Genomic DNA, 25390 nt, shown 5'->3' on the forward strand with positions numbered 1-25390 from the left:
AAGCCCCCCATACATCACCAAGGACAACCAAAAACCCACCCTCAGCCCCTTAAGCCCTCATGTATCACACAGAACAATACAGAAGATCTTCATATTCAGCAAGAGAGAGGAGTGGTGTGTCTGCAAGTCCTGCTGGAGACAGAACTGCAGGAAATTTGCCTTGGCAGCAAATGCAGTGAGTCATGGACTCATGGAATGATTTAGATTGGAAAAGAAGACAACAACAACAAAACAAAGCCTTCACTTGCAGCTAGGTCTGGACAACAGCATATGGATTTGTTCAGTTAAAATAAACATGTTTTTCTCTTGTTTGGAAGTAGAACAAAAAGGGAAAGCAATCAGCAACCTCAGTCCAAAGCAGTCACAAAATCCAAGACTCTTTCACTAACCACCAAAAATGCAAGGCATGCCCTAAAATTCAATTAAAATTGAATTCTTAAAAAACCTAGAGGGTAAGTTTTTTGGGATTATTTTTATATTTCTAGTTTTAAAGTTGCTAAAAGCCAAACTTTTAAGCTTTTATTTTGTTTTATTTTAAAAGAGCACCCCTTTGAACAAGAGTCTGCCAAACAGCCATAGCAAAGAGGACTCAGGATGAAGTCTTCTCCTGGCTTAGATAGCTGAGCAATCAGGTATTGGTCCTGATTTTACAAAAGGAAGAAGAAATGCAGAAAACAAGAGATGTGGCTGGCTATTCCATTTCCTGGCAGCATGGGGTAGAAGACAATAATTGTTTCCCCATCACCATCAGCTATAAATTTGCCACTACAGAGCAGTTTTCCCCCAGCCATGGCACACTTTACCCATAAACTTGGTTGGTGTATCAGCTGTTGCTCTTCTCTATGCAGTTATGAACACTGCAAAGGGACTAAACAAGTACAGAAAACAAAAAGGGCGGGAGGGAGGCAAAGTATCAGGTTTTGAGTTTGACAGTTAAGAGAACTCACAAGGACTTTGAAAATCTCAGGTTCAATTCCCTGCCCTGGATAATATTTATTTATAAAACACAAACCGGCTTCACTGGGAAGTCTGAAAGACTCTTGAGAAAGACCTTTGCCTGACCTGGAAGGAGTTCTGAGAGCCACTCACAGTCCAAACAAGTCTCTCTTTCTCTCCTCTTTCTCTCTTGTTTTCTTTCCACGGGGAAGCATGAAGTGCTCTGTACCCTCGGCAGACCAGCCCCCAGCCATGGATCAGGAGCTGTCCCTTACATGCACATGGCCCCAGCAGGAGGAGGTGGTCTGGGGCATCAGCAGAGTCCCCTGTGTGTGCACACATGAAGTTCCCTTGGCAGGGCTACTGCAGCTTCTGCCCCTGCTCTGTGGGACAGGGCAGGACACCCACTGTGGATGTGGGATGTGCAGCTCATTGGGAGGGAGTACAGAGATCTAGAGTTGGTGAGCAGGCAATGCCCAAGATGCAGAAATACCAGAAAAATGTTTTTCAAATTACGATGAATTCATGAACTGGAGTGGGCTAAAATTGTTCTATGGCTTGGGTAATTGTAGCCAGTCCAGCTAAGTCAGGTTTGAAAGGACCTTTCTTATCAAACACAGAGACCAATGACAATAAATAATGGAAAACTTGGGCACTTGCATGCAGGGAATGGAACTGGAACAAGATGGTTGATCCCCAGTCTTAAGCTATAAGAGTGAAAAAATAATAGGAGCTCCAGAGACCTGCAGCTCACTCCCTGAAAAGCGCACTCAGTCCCTTTCCCAAGCCATTTCTTTTGCTTTTCTCTCTCTCATCTTTTTCTTTCTTTTTCTTTCTTCTTTTTCTTTTTCTTTTTCTTTTTCTTTTTCTTTTTCCTTTTCTTTTTCTTTTTTTCTTTTTCTTTTTCTTTTTCTTTTTTTCTTTTTCTCTCTTTCTTTTTTTCTTTTTCTTTTTCTTTTTCCTTTTTCCCCCTTGATACGGAATGTGATTCTGATGCCAATTAATCAGTTTTGGTTACAGTAGCTCAATATTTAGAGCAAAGACCAAAGGGAAAACTTGCACAAGTCCTACCTGGATTTTTGCTTACTGACTCTTTCATTACAAAAGTAATTCTGACAATGAAGTTAGATGGGGAAGATGTACAAGAATTTCACACTTTTGGGTCCCTGAGATTGTCCCTTTGTGAGCCTTATTTAAATTCCTACTGGTCTCTTTACCTCTGAGCTTACCAGCAGCAACACGATAAGCTTCAGCATTTTATTTTGCCAGTCAGTCAACAACATGGAGCCAACAGAACCTATAAGCTCTTTAAAAAGCTTTTCTCATCTGAGTTGTAGCAGTCTCTGGGGCAGGATCTCGCCCGAGATCACAGAAATGCTGGTGGTGAGCTTGCAAGCTTGTATCCCTTAACACGGTATCAAAGACTGCTTTGACATGGTGGCAGGAACACGGCAGAGGAGATCTGAGAATTCCCAAACAAACCCTCCCCTTCCCTATCAGTGCAAGTTGGGAGAGCTCCCTTAGCAACCAGCCCTGCACTTGCTTCCCTAATTGCTTCTTGCCAGGAGGAGGAACAGTGTTCCAAACACTGCAGACACCGTGGCACCTCAGCCTCCTGCTCTCCTGGTGATACCCAGCTAGACCAGGAGCTGAGCAGTTCTGCCAGCTGCAGCTCAGGATTCGCTCAGTTCACTACAAAATCCCTCTGGTCAGGTTGTCTGTTGCTGATGGTGTTTGGAGGGGCGTTGTTGTAGCCCCTCAAATGATCCTCAGGCAAGACTTGCAAGAGGCAAAACTGGCCAAAGCACCACCTTCACTTGCCACCGTCCCCTGCCTTACCTGGCTCAGCCATGGTGATCCTCCTTGTGGTCAGGGTTTTCTCCAGACCCACTGAGGTTGTAATTAACTTTTCAGTTGTCTTCCATGGATGTGAGGCTCCATCCTTGGGGAAGGCAGTGCCACTGCGCTAAAATAACTGGAGTGGGTGAATCCTTTCCCAGGTGCCTTGGATCTTTGGAAATGCTGCAACAGCCCAGGGCCCACAGCAGCCTTGGGTGTGTCAGGACTAACCCGGAGCCGCCGTGCTGGGCTGGGTTTTACCAAGCTCAGATTAAAGACCCGAGGCTCCCGCGAGTGCCGCGGTGAAGTTCAACGCAAAGCAATGTCCTGTCGTGGTGCCAGAACACGCTGCTCGTCCAAGGTGCTGCCGACAGTCCAGGGTGAAGACAATTCCCAGCATTTCAGAGCTGGCCTTGGCTGAGATTAGCAAGCATAACTTAAAAAAGCACTATCATAATTGCACGTTCACTGGGAAGGGGAAAAACAATCAAATGAAAAAGGACAAAACCAGCAGGGAAAGAAAATTTATTTCCAAGCATCTACGAGAGTGCTACAAACAATAGAGACTAAAACTCAAAGCATTTGAAACTATTAAAAAATGTAGTTGACAATGTCCTTCTTAAAAATTAAACATAAAAATGTAGAAAATGCAGTTATTAATTCTAAAACTTGCTCAAAAGTGAAATAAATCCAGATAGCATCAATGAGGATGAAGTCCTACAAATTACCTTTTTTTTTACTTAATTTCAATTTGTTAATTTTCAAAGTGATACTCATTTACTTTCTCTTTTTTTTTAATGTTTATTTAAATTTATAATGGAGAAATGTGCAAATCTAGCAAAATATTCTTTGGATTATAAACAGAGAAAAATCAGCAACCAAAGAAATTTGAACCAAGTTAATAATATGCTATAGAATTATATAGAATGCATACAGCTATAATAAAGTGAAATATTACAATAAACATTGTAGAGCAAATCTGCTAATTTAGCAAACTCTGCCTTATAAAACATAGGGATATAATGGGACAAGTGAATATGTTAGGGATGTAGAGCTGAAACATCAGTCATCATTTTGAGGAGTTAAATTTTAATCTAACTACATATATGGGGGGTCTTCAGAAAAGCAACACACCAACAAATCAGATTTCCTCTCAGATCAAGCAGTTTCGTACCTGACTGCAAATGAAGTACAGGGTCTGTAAAACAAATGTAGAAAAATGTAGATAATTTTTATTTATTGCCTCTTCCCATATTGCAGCTGCTGATCTCTGACCCTAAACAGCCAACTATATTAAATTCAGCAGAGGTACAGCTGTACACAGATGCAGAAGATGTTGATGTGCAGAACATACCCCAATCCCATGCTTCCTCTGAACTAATACTTAAAAGAAAAAAAAAAGTTATAGATCCCTTTTTTGATTAAAACATGCATTACAAAGAACAATTCTGAAAGCATTCTGTATTTCTGTCATCACAAATTAAAATGTTTCCCTATCTGCAGATGATGCTATTCTACTGGAAATTAGAAGAAAAAGAAAACCAAACAAACCACGCCCCCCCCCCCAAAAAAAAAAAAAAAGGCAAAGAAAAAAAAAGACAAAGGAAAAAAGGAATTAAGTACTGGAATCTTAATTACTACTCAGGTAAGGTAATTCAGGTGGAAGAGTCCTTAGGGAAGTCACAGCTAAACTGGGTCAGATTTCAGTCTCTAGAACCTGCAGAAGCTCAGCACAGATACGGAAACTCACAAGGCTGGAGTAAAGTGTAAGCACAGAGTACTCCCGTCCACCCAAAAAGTCACTCCTGAAGCCTCAGGAATCTCTAAGATATAAGATAAATGCTAGTACATGGGAAATATTGAAAAATATTACACTTAATTTAATCCAGAAAACACAGTAGGACTATATGATGATTCTTACTGTGTTCTGGGAGCAGCCACAAGCTGTAGATAGAGAGGGTACAAAATGTTCACCAGACGTTACATTTGTTTTAATCTAAAAAACATTTGTAAAATGTACTTGATTTTTAAATAATCACTTAACAAGGCAACAAACCAACTACAAACACATAATAAATAAGGCTATTAAAAGGTCACAATTGTAGTAAATTAGTCAGAACTATAAATGGGACATTAGAAACACTATGTTTTTCCTTATATGCTTAATAACCAGAACAAGAATTAAAAAAGAATCAGTTTATTTCAAAGTTTGCTTCTTATATTGAAGCACATATTAAAGCAACAGTACAATGTTCATAAAATATAAGTGTGATGCTGTAACATTTCTTACATGTCAGAATACTGATATTTGTATGTATACTAAAATAAGAATTTTAAAATTGTACAAATAGATACATTAAAAATGACATAGAAATAGGGTGCCTCCCACCGAACAAGACAGAGTTTTTATATCTGGCACGTATTAGTTTAAGATGAAAGAATAAGCAAAAAGGATTTACAAGAATCAGCAGTAACAAGTTTGATGCTCAAGAGACATAATAATTGTACATTGTACTGTACATACATCATATGGGTTTAAGCTGGCTGAATATTATATATTTCAAGTTTAAAAATGCACTACCATATAGAGTGTCCATAGTTTAAGGCGAAATTACAGCTCAGAACTGTTATCTTTTCTAATTTGTGGAAGCTTCTTTGAAATAAAAGATTTAGATGTTCATAACACGTAAAAGATTTCCCTTATTTGTAGGTTTGCTTTTAGCATTTTCCTTCATTTAAATATTTCGCATATCTTAAGTGGGTTTTTTCCTTCAGTGAAGCTGGCAGCCAGCTTCCAGATTTGCCTTTTGTAGGAAAAGGTACTTCACAGTATTTACCACTTTCATGTCCTTTTTTATCAAAGGAATCCTCTCTGTCAAACTTAAATGTTTAAACGAGATTTTTCTTGATTTTTAAAAAAATACCTGCTTACATTTCCTCTGGATTCTTCAGAACTTCAGACACAGTTCTTAAGGCCAAATCTTAAACTTTATTGTTAAGAATCATCATCAAAAGTGTCTTTGGAGCCATACAAGTCTGCAAGTTTCTTAAATCGAGGTCCCCAGTTTTGTAGATAGTCGTAGTCCAAGTCAGAATCTGTTGTTGCTGACTCCAAGGAGCTGAGGGACCCAGCCACGGAGCCCCTGCCCTCGTAGCCATAGATCTGGATGGAGTCATAGGGAGGGGCAGTGGGGTCGTTGTCAGCCTCCTGTATCCTGCTGTTGATGAAATCATCCACGTCCACGCTGTTGGGCGCGGGCCGCAGCCCCGGCCTGGGCAGGTACTGGTACTCGGGCTTGATGTCCTTGCGCGGGATGAAGCCGTTGATGCCGTCGGGGTTCTGCAGCGTGGCGATGTCAAACGCCTCCGTGTCCTCCTCGCCCCCGCCCTCGTCATCGTACGTGATGATGTTCTCCCGCACGTCTTCCTCCTCAAACACGATCAGGGGCTCTTTCTTCTGCCTCTTCAGGGTTACAAACAGCACCACGATGACTGGGAAAACAAAACATGGGTTAGACTGCACTGTCAAACAGCAACGCCTTTGTAAGTAATTATTGCATCCCCGAGCCCTCGGCTTTTCTGCTGGATTGTTGCAAACTTCTGCATTTTTAGTGCTCCTTGCTAGGTAAAAGCAGAGATGTTTGTACACAGAACTAAACATACTGATCTGAGGCTTTCTGTCTGAGCTGCATGCCAGTGCTCTTACTAATTGCTCATTACTGCAACACTAATTCAAGGGAAGTGTTTGTGGGGCCTCAAGTGCTGCAGAATACTGTGACACTGCCTTTGAGTAGCCCAAGCACATAAATATCTGCAACAAAACAAAGATGAATCTTTATCCTCTCCTGTATGCCCAAAGCTTAACTCTAGTTCCAGTGTGTCATTTCCATTAAAATGGAATTTTTTTAAGCAACACCTTCAAAGACATGTTTGTCATGCATTCTCACTTCAAATTTCTATAAAATAAAATACATTAAAAAAAAAGAAACACTACAAAATATTGCAGGGAAATTAGAAAATATTGTGTAATTTTTTTCCAAATAATCAGGAAACATTTTGCAGCACTTTCTTAAAAGCAGGTCTTCCAAGCCACTCATCTGGTTTCAACACAACACAACACAAGGAAATAGCTGTCAGGGGCCATTAATCCTGGATGACCTCAATAAGGAACTTGTCATCCAGGGAAGATCACAAAACTTGGAACTGTATGTCATGACCTCCTTTAAGCAGTGTCCCTGATTAGCTGGCATTAGGCCACGGCAGGACACTCTCTGAGCACATCTACACAAATTCATTGGTGTTTGCTATTGAAGATATCACAGAAGCCCAGAATGGTTTAGGATGGAAGAGACCATAAAGCCCACACAGTGCCACCCTCTGCCATGGCAGGGACACCTTTCACTGTGCCAGGCTGCTCCAAGCCCCAGTGTCCAACCCGGCCTTGGGCACTGCCAGGGAACAATTCCTAATTCCCAATATCCCATCTAGCCCTGCCCTCTGGCACTGGCAGCCATTCCCTGGCTCCTGTCCCTCCAGCCCTTGGCAATTGTCTCTCTCCATCTTTTCTGCAGCTCCTTCAGGCCCTGAAAGGCCACCCTGAGCTCACCCCAAAGCCTTTCACAGCCAGGCAGATCAGCACTCCCTATAAAAATAAAAGCTAAAAAATTCAGATTCATTTCTCCATCCTAGAGCAGAGGGCAGGATTACTTTTTTAACACAAGCCCAGAGAAGCAGCATGGACGGAGCATTTTTCACCTAGGAGAATGACGATGCAGGCCAGGATGGCGATGAGGGCGCCGGTGCTGAGCCCCGCGTTGAGCACGTAGGCCTCGGCGTTGCAGGACAGCAGGGAGCCGCTGCCGTCGCAGCCGCACACGCGGATGCTCAGCGTGTTGGTGCTGCTCAGCGGGGGCACGCCGCCGTCGCTGATGACGATGGGGAGGAGGTACAAATCCTGCTTCTGCCGACTGAACCCTTCCCGTCTGACCAGAACACTCGCTGTGTTATCTGGTTGAAGAAGAGAGAGGATCATTGTTAATTCTTCCATAGTCGTCCTCTTAGCCAATATTGAAAAGGAAATTATCTTGCTGCAAAGGCTCTCAATTTTCTGGGGCTTTAGCGTCATTTCTACAATAAACCAGTAGAAAGTGCTGCCTTTGTAATGACCTAAGAGCAATTACAGATTGTATTTAATTCATATAGCACCACACTCAGCTTTAATTCTTTAATTAACACAAGCAACACAGATAATCTCTGTCTGATAGCACCTATTAGTATCTGTAACTTTCTGAGAAATTCACAATATTTTTTCAACTACCCAAATGGCTGGACCTTCTTATTGCTGTCTGATCTGGTTTTACTGTCTCTCCAGAATTAAAGCTTTCAATAGAGGGGTAAAACCCGTATCTCCCTTATGTGTTCTTGGAGTCACATCCAAAAGCCTGGTAGATGCTGTCCCCAAATGGGTTCTGATAATGAGACTCCCACCATAACGAAAGCCAATATTTGCTGTGTATGAGCAAATTTGAACCCTGTTTTTTCAGCAAGAAATGCTGAAGGTAACAGCTTTTTATCAGAATCTGGTTTTCACCCAAACTTCCAAAGCCGTAATTCAGGGAGCTTGATCATACATGCACAGTATGTCTGGTCACATTTTGAATCGTGGATGTGAGGAAGAGTTAAATCACAGACTCAAAAATGCTCTGAGTTGGAAGGGACCCACAGGGATCCATGAGTCCAACTGCTGGCAGTATTTCTGTAACTCTATTCCCATTGCCCTCACGAGAGGTGACCTGCCATGGTGCAGGACATTTTGGATGGTCCTGCATACTTCCTCTGGCTAGAGCCTTGGAAAGGGGACAGTGTGAGATGACACTCTGGGCTGAGGCAGCCTGTGCTTCCTGCTCTCAGTGGAACACCAACAGGGCTCCCTTGTTGTGCCCCTCCTCTGTCTCTCAGCTCAGCCTAAACCAAAGTTTGTAACAGTTGTAAACATCCCAAAGTAAATAAAGGGAAGCAATCATATCCATGGTTTTCAGACCTTCAAAAGCCAGTTTATATTGAAGATTTATTCCATGTTCTTTATTTTTCACTGTGTAACAGAAAGGGAGGGGAAAAAGAGCAGTTCTTTTATCTTCTGAGGGAGGGCTGTTCACCTCCAAAGGTACCTACTTTACTGCTGCCTCAGGCTTCTGCAGATTAATCGTTTTCCTGTTGAAGAGTCAGCATAAATCCCAGAATTTAATAATGCAAACCATAAAACCTCTCCTAATGATCTAATCACTGTGATTTCCATGAAAATCTGTGAATAAATTATACCTGAAGCGAAGTGTTCTTGCCTTGCATTAACCACCCTTGCAGGCAGTGCCCCTGATGTAGGACAAGGTCTCAAACTGCCCCCAAATTTGGTCAGTCTATGGGATGAGGAGGATTGCACTGCTTGACTCTCCCAGGAACTTCACCAGAAAGGATGAATATTTAAGGTAGGAGCTGTTTGTTACACAGCAAATGAATCCATCCCCCATATCTGCCCCCTGTCCTGCCGCACCCCTGGTGCCCTGAATGGCCACCTAGGCTTGACACAACTGTTGCTTTTTGGTGTTGAGTCTCACAAAAACAACAACTGGGTAGAAAGGAGCTTGTTAGCTTGTTAACTTCTCCTTTGCACAATGTCACATTTGCTAAGGACAGAGAGGCTGATAAAGATCTGATTGTTTATTACTTGTGGCTGTTGGAGGTGTCTTTTGTCTCCCTCAGAGTCCTCCTAATCTCCTGAATGTTTACATGCACCATCTAAACTTTAAGGCACAATTTTTTACGGGACCTTGGTGATATCAATGTCTGCATAACAAAAGCCTTATTTTAGGACTTGAACGGGCTCGTAACAATTTGGTACAAATAGGAATGCAACATCTAATATCTATTAACTTATCAGCTAACTTGAACTAATAACAGGGGAGCTGAGATACAGCTGCCTCGAGGCTGCCAAGGCAATGTGTAAGGAATGACAATACCATATATTAGTATGTATAGTCTTTGGCTATGCATTTTTTATCATATATTTTATTTTTCTTACCTTTTGTTGGCTGAAATAGTATTCCTAATTTAAAATAAGAAAAGTATGGCAAATTATTTAGCTGTTATGCAGACTGGCCTGGTCCACTGCAGTCACTTACACTAAACAAAACTGATTTTGATCCAATGGCTGATTTATCTGTTTTAATGGGAAGCAATTTTTGGTTTAACATAAATTTTTAAAAAGAAAAATCCAATCAACATGCCTGACTAAAGTTTAAAAAGGACTATAATACATCAAGCCCAAAAGGTCATTTTTTAAACTTTTACTGTTTATGTTCACTTCTCACATTTAGAAGAAACATAATATCCATTATAGGAAAAAAAAACCCTTTCTTGCCTAGATAAAAGATAACATATAATCCTATCTAATATTCTCATCCTTGCTTTTTTATTATTTTCAAGGCCCAGGAGTAGAACTATAATCCTGGTAAAATGGCATTTTTTAAGCCAACAGAAGTTAAATGTCAATACCAGCTTAAAACTATTACTTAAAACATATGGGAGCTACTTGACTGTCAGTCCTAATTAACACAATGGGGGTTAACACAGGAAGGAAAAGAACAGTCATCTCAAGGCCATTCCCAAAATATATCACATTTTTCCAGCTATTATTGCCTTGGCTGTCCAATATCCAGAGATGCTGCAAGTGAAGATTCCCTGTGCTCTCCACGAAATCTTCACAATTAGAAGCTAAAATTGCATTATTTTTTGGTGATACTTATACTGATCTCCCTGACCTTTGATTTTTGTCTTTTTCCCTGGTGATCTTATTGATGATTTCCAATTTTTCCTGTGTGCATAGGCAAATGTAGCTTAGTTTTTGGGGCTTGTTAACACATAGATTGTGTAAGGAGGATTCTAGATTACAGGAGCTGACTGCAGTGTGAACTTTATCACCTATATCAAGTGTGAGTGCTGATTCAGCCAGAAAATGAAACAATTTCAGGGGTCAAGCAGTCTAAAATCCTTACTTTACCAGGAGTGGCAATCACTGTGGATAATCCATGACAAAATCCTGTGACTTGATTGTGTGTTTCAAACTTTTCTTGTTGAAAAAGTGTGAAGCACATGTTTGAATTTAAAAAGCGGACTCTAGTCACTGATTTTCGGGGGCTCACAAGTTTAATTTCAGGCTCTGTAAAGCTCTAACTTGTGAATTTGGGACTGCAGCCATTCCAGCAATGCCGTGCTGAGGGAGCCCAAGGGAAGGGCATCTCAGCACAGGACCCAGCAGGGTCAAAAGCAGGAAATCCATTCACTCAAAATCTGCCTCTCTGTTGTGAAGTGCCACGAGCCTCTGCTGCTGTTTTGAAGGCCTGAATTCAGTGGGAGCGGAACTGAGCAGAGCCCGGGCAGACAGTGCTGTTTGTTTATGAGCTATAATATAAGGAAACAGTGCAAAAGTAATTCTGTGTTTTATCCCAGCGTGGGCCAAGCCATTATCTCATGTTTTCTATGGGAGATGGGCTCAGCTGAAGACTTGGTAACACAGTGGGCTATTAATAGGATGTAGAACGTGATTATGCTTTTTTGGATTACTGCAATATGTGATTACTTTCAGGAGCTGGTAAAAAGAAACTCTATTAAATGATAATTATGAGACTGTATGCACTTTAAAGTTCTGTAATAGGCCCAAACACTGGAGTTTTCATTAACTGTTCTCCACAGTTAATAAAGCCATTTTTCTCTGAAAGTAGCAATTCCCTCTGAAAGCTGTGGCATGGCTTATAGAATACTCTGACTTATAACTGAAAAAACAACTTTGAATGACCATGGACATTATTTGACTTGCAAATGGTAACACATTCTCCCTAAGAAGTTTTTTCATATGGGAGTACACAGAATTTTAACTTTTTTACTTTGTTCTAGTATAACTTACTATAAAAAACTCACAAGAATATGTAAATAATAACATAATTGCACTGAGGATTGAAAATGAGGGAAAGAAAGGATGGAAATGAATGAATTTCCTCAGACTATTCATTTCCTAAAAAGAAAATTATATGGGAAGATTCAATCCCTTAATTCTATCTTCTTGAAATAACCTTTTGCATTATTGTCAGGTAGAAGCCTTACATTAAACTGACATCATAATTTCAACTACAACACATTCTATCTGAGTTAATTTTGTCAGAAACAAATTTTGCTGCATATGGAAATGAAGGATGAGTGGGATTGGCTGGACTCAGAAATCATAATACCATTCAGAGTATCTCCACTCTGAGCTGTGCTTCCTCTGCTAGATTGTAAAATCTAATCTAATTTCAGTTTGATGTGGTGACCATAAAATGTATTTTATAGCAAGACTTGGCCTCCGGGCCTCAAGCAAAGAATACATGCTTATTTACTCCTTTCTAAAAATACACCCATGAATTTTTCAAAACTTGTGTTTTACTACTTTAAAGAGAATAAATATATGCCCTGCACTGGCTCCTTTATGAATTGCTTAAGTATGTACAAGTGTCAAGCACCAGGCAACAGTGTTACTTTGATCAGTCAGGAATAACAGAGATTTTGTTTGGGAACTCTGATGATAATTACACTCCCTTCAGATGAGGAGAGAGATGTAAAGTGTGCCTCAACAGAGCAGTTTTTACTGAAATCATGTATCTGGATTGTGTTGCCTTTTGCATTTCTGGCACTCTTGGATTCATTATTTAAGCCAGTTCAACCAAGTTTTACTTTTCAGAAAACAGTCAAGTTTCCTTCAAACATTGAAGACTGCTAATCAAAACAAATTCTTTAGAAGCTGAAACAGGTTTGGCCCTGTGAAGGGAAATAAAAAATGAGCATTTGAAAATGAAAAAAAAAGAATCAGAATACAATTAAATAAATTGAATAAATACATATAATGGCCAAACCTGTCTTTTTTTTTTTTTTTTTCAGTTTGCCCACTTCCTCTGGCTCCCTCAGCCTCTGGCAAGTTCAGGTTACTGATGTTATTATATTGTGATCGATTGAATTTTGACACTCACCCAGGCCTGACGATTTTTGCTTACAAATTTCTTACATCTTGCCATCAATCTGAATGCAAAGCTCTACTTTATTCTGTGAATATGAAACTGACAAAGGGATCAGGATATGCAGATCCTGAGACAGCCAGTGCAGGTATGTTCCACAGCACAAATCCCCGATTCATTTCCTGCACTGGGCCATGATTTGATTCCATTGGGAATCTAGCCCATGTCTCTCGTGATCCATAATTTACAAAAGCTGGCAGGCACAGTGGTGAACAAATACAAGCAGCCTAATAATTTATGCTGTCTCAGCTAATTTTAGGTTTGTCTAATTCAAGGAGATCTGCCAATTCCATTTACTGAGTGTTTGGCAGTGTTTTTATCCTCTTCCTGGGAGATAAAATGGCAGTGGATTCTTCCTGTTGGGTATTATTATGTAATTTATAATATGTATTCAAGAAAATTAAAGTGAGTTAACAAACATCCCATTTTCCCAATAACATCCTTGTATCTCAGCTGTATGCTTTTGCTTTCCTCCCCTAAATCTTGGAGAAAGACACTCTGCCAAAGTTAATGACAATGCTGTTACATGACATGACATTGGCCATTAGTTCTACTTTGTAATTTCTTTGGATTCTGGTAGAGTGGGAATCTTCACACAAACCTCTGTTGTCTCTGAGTGTAAAATTTGGATTATGAATAATTTCAGGTGGTAAACTGAAGATAAATCTTGGTCCATTGGCCGAGTCATCCTTATCATCAGCACTAATTGTAATAAATTGCTGTAAAAGAAAAGCACTCCGTAAACAAACAGCTCCTTCTCTGGGTACATCACATACAGACAGCATTCTGAGACAGCCCTTGAGTAAGAATTGTAAAATAGCAGAATCCCCCTCAAATTCAAATATAAGCAATTAGAAACACAGAGCTGACTCCAAACTACAACAGGCAATCTTTAATTACTATTGCATTAACCACCCCAGAATTACAGCTGTAAAAGCACACATCTTCAACATTCTTATACACAAATATGTGTTAATAGTAACACAACAGATTAAATAAAACTCTGCAGAAAACTCAGCAGCTGAGAAAGTCTCTCTTAAGCTTCTACACTGACTGCAAAGGCACAGATCATGTGCAGAACTGAATTTCTCTATGATCCTAACCCCTCTTGTCACAGACTGCCAGGAACAAATTGTTGGCTAGACTCTACAGGCACTGCACTGCGATTCTTCCCATAAGACACTGACCATTTCTGTAATATCCAAACCAGTCTCACAACTGGGAAAGCTGCCCCCAGCTCCACTGGCCCTGTGCTGGTGGGTACTCCCAGCCAACACCAATCCCACTCCATACACAAAGCACTGGATAACTGCTGATAGCAGTTCAGAAATAAAGTGCCTTTCTGGGTGCTCAAGGCTTTCTGGTCAAAACCTCAAAACAAATGTTCATTTATTCCCTCTCATTGGAGCTGACAGGACAAACCTGGGCTAATGCCTGAGGGAAGAGCTGTGTGTGCAGGGAGGTGGGGGGAACAAGGAAGGTGGTGGGAACAGTGAAGGTGTTGGGCACAGGAAGGTGGTAGGAACGGGAAGATAGTTGGAACAGGAAGATGGTAGGCACAAAGCAGTGGGCAGAGGAAGGTGGTGGGCACAGGGAAGGTGGGGCAGGGGAGGGTGGTGGGCAGAGGAAAGTGCTGGGCACAGGAGATGCTGGGCAGACCATACCTGGTTGCTTCGGGCATTCTCACACACGAAGGCTTCATAGGCAGCTGCAAACTTGGGAGCGTTGTCATTGACGTCAACGACCTTGATTGCAACGGGAACTTTGGCTTCCTGGTGCTGTTTATCTGCGGGAGAGGCAACACTGAGATGAGACAGAAACAGGAAAACCCCTCAAAACAAACAAATTCCCAGCTGCATCCAAGGAAAGATCAAATATGCTGATGTAATTCTGCTGAGATTTCTTGCAGTTTATCAAACTGAGACAATTGGAGGATTACAGATTCGTACCACTGATTCTCAAACACCTCAGTGAAATACTCACGGACTTCAACTGCAAAGACAGAGATATTATGCCAAGCCATTTCTTCCCTATCCAAAGTCTTTATTGTCTTGATATTGCCATCTTCTGCATTAATAACAAAGTATCTTTCAAGGTCGGTGTGTCGATCAATTGAATATCTAAAGAAGATTGAAAGCCAGTAATTAGAGAAAAGAAGGACTTAGGAGTTTCATGCATCCAGATTTGTTCTATATAGTTATAATTTATAAATAATTGTAAGTAGTACACCTATTGTTGTCCTCAACATCATTTTCAAAAGGACAATATGTGTTCTTTTAAAAGGAGAATGACCTGGTTGGTTTCTACATTTAGAAAAACAGTACATCAGAATGTTTGTAATAAGTGAAAATGCTGGTCTTTGAAGTCTCTATATCAAAGCTCTGATATATTCTTTATTTTCCTCTCTTATAAAATATGATAAAAATATCTACTGAGATATTTTTTCTCTTCTGTTTCATATTAAACTTGATGATTTTTTAAGTCTTCCAATCTTTGGTTTACTTGGAATAATAATTGATTCTACCAATTTATCAGATATTATCCACTCTCTGCACATTTGTACAGCTTTACACAACTCTGACTTTCATAACTTCACATTAAAATTCTTTGAAATTTTAAGTATACCCACAAAAGAGGTCTTCATAATTTAAGTTACACTGAGAACATGACAAATAAAATTAAATTAATAGAAAGCTATTATAATATAAGAATTCTTTACTATGAGGGTGGGCAGGCCCTGGCACAGGGTGCCCAGAGCAGCTGGGGCTGCCCCTCGCAGTGCCCAAGGCCAGGCTGGACATTGGGGCTTGGAGCAGCCTGGGACAGTGGAAGGTGTCCCTGCCCATGGCAGGGGGTGGAAATGGATGAACCTTAAGGTCCTTCCAGCGCAAACCATTCCATGAGTCTGTGATTCCAAGATGATCCAACATAACTGCAGAAAGTAGGGGTCTGTGTGGGCTTGTCTTTAGTAATTAACACTTAACAATTACCCAGCCCAATCCCTAATCTACATCTTAGACTTTGATATGATGAGAAAAATCCATGCTGTGATAACAGCACAAGATATTTGTGGAAAATTTAATTTAGAATAGAGTCTACCAAAGATGCCCTTAAGTATATTTGAATTAGACATCGTTATAGTATGATACAGCCTTTGAGAAACTGGCAGCTTGTGGAACAGGCACATAAACAATGCTGGATGGTTAAACTTTCAATATTCTGGATGTCTGTAGATCTGTCACACTGTCTTCAGAACTCGCCTAACAATTCCACAGCTAATGATCAGAAGGAAAGAGGAAATCCAGCAAACCTTATAGCACTGTTGGCAGCATCCGGATCTTTGGCATGTACTTTTCCAACCACAGTACCAGATGCTGCATTCTCCTGTACTTCAAAAATGTAACTTGGCTTCAAAAACACTGGTGGCTCATCAGCATCTTCCACTGCTATTTTCACTGTCACCGTGTCCTTGAAGGGCCCATTGCTGATGAACTTGGGGTCAATGTGGACATTGGCTGCCTCCACCTTCAGGCTGTAGGACTTTTTGGTTTCATAATCTAAGGTCTGTGAGAAACAAGAGGACAGTGCATTCCAGAGTCAGGGAAACCAGGCTGTAAGAGCAGCAGGCAGTGCCCTAGTGTTCAATGACATCAAACAAAGGTGAGCGTCTGTCAACGAGCTTGGACTGAAATGTGTGTATTTAAAAACATAAAGACTCAAATGGAAGGAGCTACATTCTATGTATGGAGCAGCATAGAAAGGCACTCAAAATATCACCACAGAGTCTTGGTCTTGCTCTTTGCTTGTTGTATCACTCAGGAAATCATCTATACTGGAAATGTGAATTTTGTCTCCATCCAGCCTTCTAGGCAGCACAAAAGTGCAAGGGATGGGAAAGGGGCTCCCACAAGAGGCCTGGCTTTATCCAGGTTGGCAGGCATTCCATGTGGATGTGGTTTCAAGTGCTCCTGGGTGCACCATGAGATAGCATACTGATGAGTTAAATTATTTAGGTAGTGGAGAAAATACAAGGATGGTTTGGAGTGCTTTCATTCCTGTAGTTCTTTCCAGCACAGAACTCATAACACTTTCCAAAGGGGAGGTAGAATAATGCCCCATAGTCCTTTTGGGAGCCTGATCAAAGCCACAGCACCTCTGTACCTGCATTGGCATGAAGCGGCTGCGGGGTTGCACCTCAAAATGATCACACAGGTGCCAATCACAATTCACAAAGTATGTTAACACCAGTAGAGTGGAGTGATAGCTCACCCACATTTCGAAACACACAAAAAATCCACTCCCACCTCTAGAACAGAGACAGAAATCAAACCAGGGCAGTTTTGAGCAGAGGAGACCTCTGGGACCCTTCCTGATGGTCTGCCCTAAAGGGCAGGGCAGGGTTGACCAGAAGTTGACCAGGCCTTCTCCTTTGATTTCTGATTATCTTCAAGAGAGATAAATAGCTCAAAGATACAAAGGGCAAAATGATGATGCTTCCATAATAGTAAAATTTATGTTCTGTAATTTTCAATTTAAAATTAATTTGATAATGCTTTCAAAGCTCCCGCTGACGGGCTGTGTGTGAAATCCCCTCTGCTGCTTTTCCCATAGCCTGTGACTCCTTCAGAACACTATTGTGGACAATGCACAGCTGAAGAATTCAAACTATAGGGTATGAGGCTTTTCAGACTGAACATAAAGCAACAGTGAATGTCTGCTACTTATCAGCACTAGGCAAAACTTCATTAACAATGAAGCTGATGGCATCGTATTTTACCGTGACTTTTTATTATGAATTCATTTAGTTTGTGCAATTAATCCACTGTACAGTATTTATGTAACTCTTCTTGGTTATTTTCTTCCATTCCAATTCAGCTAATGGGGAAATGGAATATTAAGAGTTAATCACACCTTGAAAAATTAATTAAGTGAAATTTGCATTTAGTAATATTTTAGCTTAGGTGGTAATCCATTATTACCAAATATTCTGTCAGCAAAAAACATTACATAGCAGTAGGCATCACTCACCTTCTTAAGCTTCACAACCCCTTCCTGAGTCTCATAATCTGTGGTGATTTCAAACATATCCATGCCATCTCCATCGATGATGCTGTAAGCCACCAAGCCATTCTCCCCAATGTCAGGATCTTTGGCCTTCACTCTCCCCACTTCCTCTCCTGGGACAGCTGCTTCCGACACCGACATCTGGTACACACCTGGGCCAGGGAGAACAGGGAGAACAGGCGTGTGCCCCGAGTGAGCAGGTGCTCCCCACTTGGGTGTTTACTCTTTGAACTTGGGAGTTCCAATAAACACAACACAGCGATTTTTGGCATTGTCACCCCTGTGAAGGAATGTTGTGTTGTGTTGTGTTGTGTTGTGTTGTGTTGTGTTGTGTTGTGTTGTGTTCTGTTCTGAAGAGCTTTGAGCAGCAAGTCAGCTGTGAAACCTTAACCCACATGGATAACGTGTAGAACATGACCTCCTCCCTGTTATCCCTCTGCTCAGGGAGGGGCTTAAAAGGACAACCAGGCACCCAGAATGCAGCAATTGTTGTGGCATCAAGGTTACCATGGATAGCAGAGATGTTATTACAAAAATGGAAGGAAAACTCTCTCACATGACTCATGGTAAAACCTTCATCTCTGTTTCTCATTTCTGCCCATTCGTTCAAGAGCCATAAATTAGATACAGTGAACTGGATAAATCCTGTCTGCTGTGCTGGCTAAAGTGTAAATCTGCTGCTTTCTATGGCTTGAATTTGGAGTGTGAATGTAGAGCAACAATGATTATTAAAATTTCACACCACAGAGAGTATGCACCAATTTGTATGTGATTTCATGCCAAAGAAAAAATGGCTTTCCCATGGCAAGCTCCAACAGGAAAACCATCCCCAAACATCCCACAGGTGTTTCCCTGGCTATTCAGGGACACCAGAGAAGAGCAACACTGTTCCTGGGCTCCAACAGTTGTCCTTTAGGCACTACTGATTCCAGAACTTTCCATCCACTTCCAGAATTCAGATAACATAACCTGATCCTAAATAGATAAATCTATGTCAGCATTTTCTGCCACATCATCAACAGTAATAAATTGGGGAGAAAAAAAAGGAGGATGATGAAATAAAATAATCTAATTTATTCCCCTTTGTAATTGCTCTTCTTTGCTTCATGGGCACCCTAGGAACATTAGGAGACTTACACCAGGCAGGGACTTGGCTCATTACCCATAAAAACAATTGCCACATGTCATTGAAATAGGTCATTAACTCCAGTCACAAAGAACCCAAAATATAAGCATATAACTCATTAACAGCTTGAGCAATGAACATTAAAAAAAAAAAAAACAAAACAAAAAAAACCCCAAACAACAGAAAAAAGGAAAATAAGAATGAAAATATCAGTCATTTGGCTGTTTATACAGACAGCTAAACCCTGGTTCTGAGTTACAAAACATTCCCAAATCAGATTTAACCTGGGGATGAATGATTAAGTAGAGGAACTGCTTTTGGGCGTTTCTGATAATTTAGCATGTTCTTGCAAAACACTCAGTGAAGGGGCTTGAATTCATATAAAAAAATCCATAATTTGATGGAGTTAACAAAATTTTGTATCCTGGTGTCCCAGGTTATGATGTGGAGGGAAAAGGCTTGTTTGTAAGGTACATAAAACCTGATTTTTTATTATTTAATCCTTTTCTTTTTGAAGGGTAAATCATGCTGACACAGATTTTTGCATTCAGCTCTTGCATGAGAAGTCAGGGAGCTGCAGCACTGGAAGAAGAGCTTTTAGAGCTGTTAGAGGGATGGCCATGGCCAGGACACATCAGGGTCAGAAGTACTGCTCAGAGGAGAAACACGGTGGGCTGAGACAGCTTTGAGTGAGTCTGCACTGCACTCAAAAAACCCCAAACCCACGCAGAGATGAGCTGCAGAACAGATGTGTGGGCCCATTAATGTACTTCCACCCAGCTGTGAAGGCTGAGTCTGGTAATGTCAGCCCTGATTAATTTTATATGTGAAAAATAAATTGCTCAGGTATAAAAAAATTGCTGTATTTGACCTCCATTAATACACTTCAACAATTTAAAAATGTAATTGTGCAAAATTTAGTTTGTTTTGTCATGGTAACTATGAGTCTTGAAGAATATATACATAGGTCTCTCTGCTCATGCAAGTTACACAGCATGGCCCGGTAGCTTCAAAAATGAAGTGTAGGGTCAGGAATCTTTGCAATTCAATGCTGGCCCTAAAAATGTCTCACTTTGCAACACAAAGCAAATATTCCAGACACTAAAGTTCCATATTTTACCAGCCACAACTTCTTTATTCACATGTGGTGCAATAATCCATCAGTTATTGCCCCTTCAAGCCTTGGGTGTGTCTGATACTTCACAAACATGGGTCCTGGTAGGAGATGGGAGAAGGATTGTGTTGGTACTCACTCTGTGGGAACTTTGGTGGGTTGTCATTGACATCTGTAAGCGTAATTGTCACTTTGGTTGTCCCTGAGAGGCCTCCCATGTGTCCTCCCATGTCCTTGGCCTGTATCACCACGTGGTACTCCTCCTTGGCTTCTCTGTCCATGTTGGGAAGGGCAGTTCGGATGATTCCTGCAGGCACAAAGGAAAGTGGTAAACACAGATTTAATGAAAACCTGGCTGCTGCATTTGGAGTGCATTAAACACAGCAATATTTTCAGTGATGGTGGAGGTTCTGCTTTCCCTGAGCATTGCTGTGAGGAAAGCAGCCCTAATATTCCACACAGAGGACAGGCCTGCAGAATTACAGCTGAGCACAGAAACAGCCTTTCCAGAACACCCAGAAACAGCATCAGATTTCTGGTGCAGGGGCTCCAGCAAATGCAGGAGACCAGCCTGCAGCAGAGCAGGAAGATGAGCTCAGACACAGCAGCAGCTGTGCCCAGCCAGTACATTCAGTTCACTTTGATGCACTCTGGTCATGAGGTGCCACTCAAAGAAACTGTTTAACAATACCTGTTTGAGCCTCCACTGAGAAGTAGGGCTGACCTTCAAGGATACTGTAAACCAATTTGGCACTGTTCCCATAGGTAGGGTCATCAGCATCTGAAGCTGTTACCTGAATAACTGATGTACCTAAAAATGGAGAGCAAACACAGGAGGGAGAGTCAGAGCACGTCTGGAAGGACCATGCAGAGATGCTTTCAGTCACACAGCAGAGCTATTCCTAAAATGTTTTATTTCCATGTTTGGTAAATGAAAATCAAAATTACTTTACAATTTCTACATGACAAAATATACTTGTGTGATCCAAGAAGATCTGTCACCAGCTGTGATGTGGATTAATGTTCTAACCAGTGAAGATATAAAAGTCAGCAGTCACCCTGCACCGTTATGGTTTTTCCCCTCAGTAGTTTAAGCCTTATATTGCTTTTGTCGTTAGACAGCCAAACAATAGAGTTTTCCTTTACATTTTTCTCAGTAAGTTTCAGACAAATCATTCCTGTAGAAATCTCTGAGACAGACACAAGCTCAAACAGAAGATGAAAATGGAATAGTTGGTGAGGCAGTAACTTCCCAGCTTTATTACACAGCTCTGCCAAAGGAATGATCTTTGTGTTTACCCCAGAGGATTCACACTCCATAAATTCCAGGGGACTCTTCTGCTCCTTCCTAGGAGGAAAAATAGTTCTATTCTAGGACCGTCTCCCAGTTAGGAGCTGTGCAGGGTTTGTTTTGGGCAGCAGATTAAATACATCAAGTGAATGACTGGCTGAACATGAAAGTAAATTTTACTTCCCCGAATCCTTGACAATAGGAATGAAATAAAGCCAAGATATCCTGACAGTGCAGCACCTTCCACAAGGGCAGTGCCCTTCTGAGTACTCACCTACATTTGATCTCTCGGGCACATTGGCATGGTAGTTTTCATGGAGAAACTCGGGCGGGTTGTCGTTTATGTCTTGAACTTTGACAATGAATTCAGAAGGGGGTTCCAAAGGTCTGTTTGTGTTCCTGTCCACAGCCTGAGCTGTCAGGGTGTACTGAGCTCTCTCCTCCCGATCCAGTGTCTTGGTTGCATGGATGTTCCCTGATTTGTCATCAATAACAAAAATGATTCCTGCTCCTTCACCTGAGAGAATGTATTTAATGTTTCCATCTCCAGAATCAATATCTGAATGAAGCTACAAAAGGAGAAACAGACATACCTTAACAAGGGGGCACACATTTCCTGGATGTGCTTATAAAACAAAGAAATGCAGAATTGCTATCATTTCACAGTTTTCAAGAACTGTGGCTTCCATCAGGCAATAATCCACACTCAGGGACACACTGTGACCACGGTACCCTGCATCCAGGGCAGTGCCAGCCCAGACATGCCTCCTGCCAAGTGCAGGGTTCTTCTAACCCCAAAATTTTAGATTTAAGGAAGAAAATACACAAAAAGATGCTTATAGCAGGTTCTTTATTCGCATGAAGTTGGTAGGAGGAGTAATTTTTACAAAGCTTTTGTACACTTCAGTGAACCATGTTCTACTGGGTTGCATGTAAAATGCTGTTAAATAACAAATGGGATGAGTTAAGTGATAAATGAATGAGTCCAGCTGCACCCAGGTCTGCAAGAAGGCCAAGGGCACCCTGGCTTGTAGGAAGTACAATGTGGCCAGCAGAACCAGGGCAGTGACTGTCCCGTGCACTGGGGACACTGCTGAGGCCACACGCGGGGCTGTGTCCAGTTCTGGGCCTCCCCATTCAGGAAGGACCTGGAGGGGCTGGGGGTGTCCAGGGAAGGGAACAGAGCTGGGGCAGGGGCTGGAGCCCCAGGAGAGGCTGAGGGAGCTGGGCAGGGGCTGAGCCTGGAGCAAAGGAGTCTCAGGGGGCCCTTGTGGCTCTGCACAGCTCCTGCCAGGAGGGCACAGCCAGGGGGGCCGGGCTGTGCTCCAGGGAACAGGGACAGGAGCAGAGGGAACGGCCTCAGGCTGGGCCAGGGCAGCTCAGGGTGGGCACAGCAGGAATTTCCCCATGGAAAGGGGGCTCAAGAACTGCCCAGGGGGGTTTGCAGTGCCCATCCCTGGAGGTGTCCCAGGAAGGGCTGGAGGTGGCACTCAGGGCTCTGGGCTGGGGACAGGGTGGGCATCGGGCACAGCTGGGACTCCATGGGCTGGGAGGGCTTGTCCAGCCTCAGTCATTCTGGGATTCTGTGTGATTCTGTGATTGCCAACTAGTTTTTAATTACGCCCTCTCCAATATAAAAGAGATAAGAAATGCTTACAAAACAGTCTTAATTCCAAAACCAGTGCACATTTCAGTTTGATGAATGAGGGAAACATTGAGCCAAATTACAGATTTATTGATTTTATATTGACAGCTACAAATTGCACCATTTTAAACCAGAATATCCAGCATGGTATTTGCTGACATTGATCCTGCTTCTCCACTCCTTTTGTGCTGTGGTTAAGTCAACACCATTCTGCTGCTCATTTAGAAACTAGCAAATATACTGGTTTATTTACCTGTTTATATTTTACCTGTGTTAGACAGTAGCAGAATAAAAAACAGTCCAGGATGTGTGTACATATACATGTGCACACAGATATTTACCTTCCTCTATACATGGCCCTCAATATATTTCATTTTACTGATAATTTGAAAATGAGAGGATAAAAAGATACCTATTTTACTGAGTTGCTGGGTCAGACATTCAATTTTTAATTGCTGTTTTTAAAGACCTGAGAATGATATTCTTGAGACATATTTTTGCTCAAGTTGTTGGTGTGGTTCTTGCTGAGTAACAGCCTGCATACCTTCATTCAGGGACTGCTGAGGTCAATGGAAATATATGTATTGATCTAGGTAGTATTTTGCTTAGCATCTAAACTTATCTACCAGAAAATGAAGAAGCAGCTTATACAGCACAAAGGCAACAGCAAAAAACAAACAAACAAAAAATCCCACCAAGAAAACCCCCCCAAAACCACCTCAAAAATAATAAAAATGAAGAATATTAATGAATGGCTGAAAAAGGAATTGTTTCTTACCCTTCCTACGAGCACAGGATCTGGTCCCGTGTACTCCTCTATGACAAAGAACTGGTTCCACACCCAGCCTCTCTTGGAGCGGTGCAGGACTTGTCCCTCCTTGCCCTTGTCGCGGTGCCCGTGCAGCGAGGGCCGGGCGCGGCCGGGGCGCTCCGCAGCCAGCCCCTGGCTGCAGCACAGCACCCCCAGGCACAGCAGCGCGGCCTGCACACAGCGCTCCTCCTTCATTTTTGGTTAGAGTGTAGGCACAGGAGTATCCGAGATTCCACCCCTTCCACCTTGGAAGTCAGGAAGTCTGGGGCCACTGAGGAGTTTCAGACCAACCCTTGTGCACATAGGACGCCGCCACGCATTAAACACATCACCTTAATGCTCTGCAGCTTCCCAGCTCAGTTCCTGGAAGGAGGGAAAATGGAAAAAATCATCAATTCTTTGAGGATCTAGTAGGGTTTTTTATTTAGCAAAACAAAACTAGGACTTCCTTGGTAAATATCAAGATAAGAAGATTAAAATAAATACATCAATGCTGATGAAATCCTGAGTAATGAGCAGATTTGATGTTTTGCTGCATGCAGCTGCCACATTGCAGAATCTCCTGGCTGGCTTCTTTGGCCACTCAGTAGCTGGAAGTTGAAAGATAGACAGGGAATCATATTTTCTCATGATCTTTTCAAATAGATTTAGCCCAAGATGCAAGGTAACTGTAGAAATACCTAATTTAGACCTAATCCCTCTTTGGAGCTTAGATATAAGCCTTTGATATAAGCTGCTAAGGCAGAGGTCCAGATACAAGGGAGATCCCAAGACTTATCAGGAATGCAATATTTCTCCACCAGCCCTTGCATGATCAACACATCCTTATGCTGAATGTAACCACCCCTGGTGTTTCTGGGCAGGAGCAGGGGCTGGCAGACCTCCAAGGGGCTGCAGTTTGGATTTAGACCCTGGAAGCACCTCTGAGGATCAAGGCACCAGCAGCACTGATTGCCAGTGGGATGCATTCAGATATTTTTGATAACAATTGATTTAACTATTTATTTCTACTTTCCCTGGGTGTCAAATTACTAGGATTACATTGATCTCCTATTTCTAGTACTTCTTAAAACACTAGGTCAGATTTAATATTTGAGGAAGAAATTGCATTATACAGTGAAACCTGAACTAAGCAGCCCTCAATCCATCACAAAGGCCAATTCCACTTATCCCTGGGGTTTCCAACATATTCTCCTTAAATCTTTACACAGCAAGAAATTTTACAAGGTCCCTAAAATGTTTGGTTTAGTTTTTGCTATGATTCACTTTACTCTTCTGCAAGATACTGATAAAAATCTTGATGTTATATTTGTACAGGCAAATATATAATATGTACCACCATCAACTGTAAAACAGAATGATTTTTAAATGTGAAGTAGAAGATCTTAATGGTATTTTCAGCAGAGAAAATGTGAATATAGGCAAAAGCTTGAAGCTAAGCACATTCTGTAACTCCAGCCACAGACA

At 41.6% G+C, this 25390-nt stretch overlaps 1 protein-coding gene across 2 annotated transcripts in view; it reads right to left on the minus strand.

Annotated features, from left to right (window-relative positions):
• Nucleotides 1-3285: 3285 nt before the first annotated feature.
• Nucleotides 3286-25390, minus strand: part of CDH11 (cadherin 11) — an 83518-nt gene continuing 61413 nt past the window's right edge. For both annotated transcript variants that reach the window (XM_054640838.2, XM_077184864.1), the window contains exons 3-13: nucleotides 23891-24286; nucleotides 21742-22036; nucleotides 20868-20987; nucleotides 20316-20483; nucleotides 17901-18088; nucleotides 16183-16436; nucleotides 14856-14992; nucleotides 14537-14658; nucleotides 13474-13591; nucleotides 7531-7782; nucleotides 3286-6267 (exon numbers count right to left, since the gene is read on the minus strand). In XM_054640838.2, coding sequence (XP_054496813.1) covers nucleotides 5771-6267; nucleotides 7531-7782; nucleotides 13474-13591; nucleotides 14537-14658; nucleotides 14856-14992; nucleotides 16183-16436; nucleotides 17901-18088; nucleotides 20316-20483; nucleotides 20868-20987; nucleotides 21742-22036; nucleotides 23891-24118 — 2379 coding nt within the window. In that variant the 5' untranslated portion in view covers nucleotides 24119-24286 and the 3' untranslated portion in view covers nucleotides 3286-5770. The remainder of the gene's footprint in view (nucleotides 6268-7530; nucleotides 7783-13473; nucleotides 13592-14536; nucleotides 14659-14855; nucleotides 14993-16182; nucleotides 16437-17900; nucleotides 18089-20315; nucleotides 20484-20867; nucleotides 20988-21741; nucleotides 22037-23890; nucleotides 24287-25390) is intronic.

This window comes from Agelaius phoeniceus, chromosome 12 (assembly GCF_051311805.1).
Source record: "Agelaius phoeniceus isolate bAgePho1 chromosome 12, bAgePho1.hap1, whole genome shotgun sequence".
NCBI classification, from domain to species: domain Eukaryota; kingdom Metazoa; phylum Chordata; class Aves; order Passeriformes; family Icteridae; genus Agelaius; species Agelaius phoeniceus.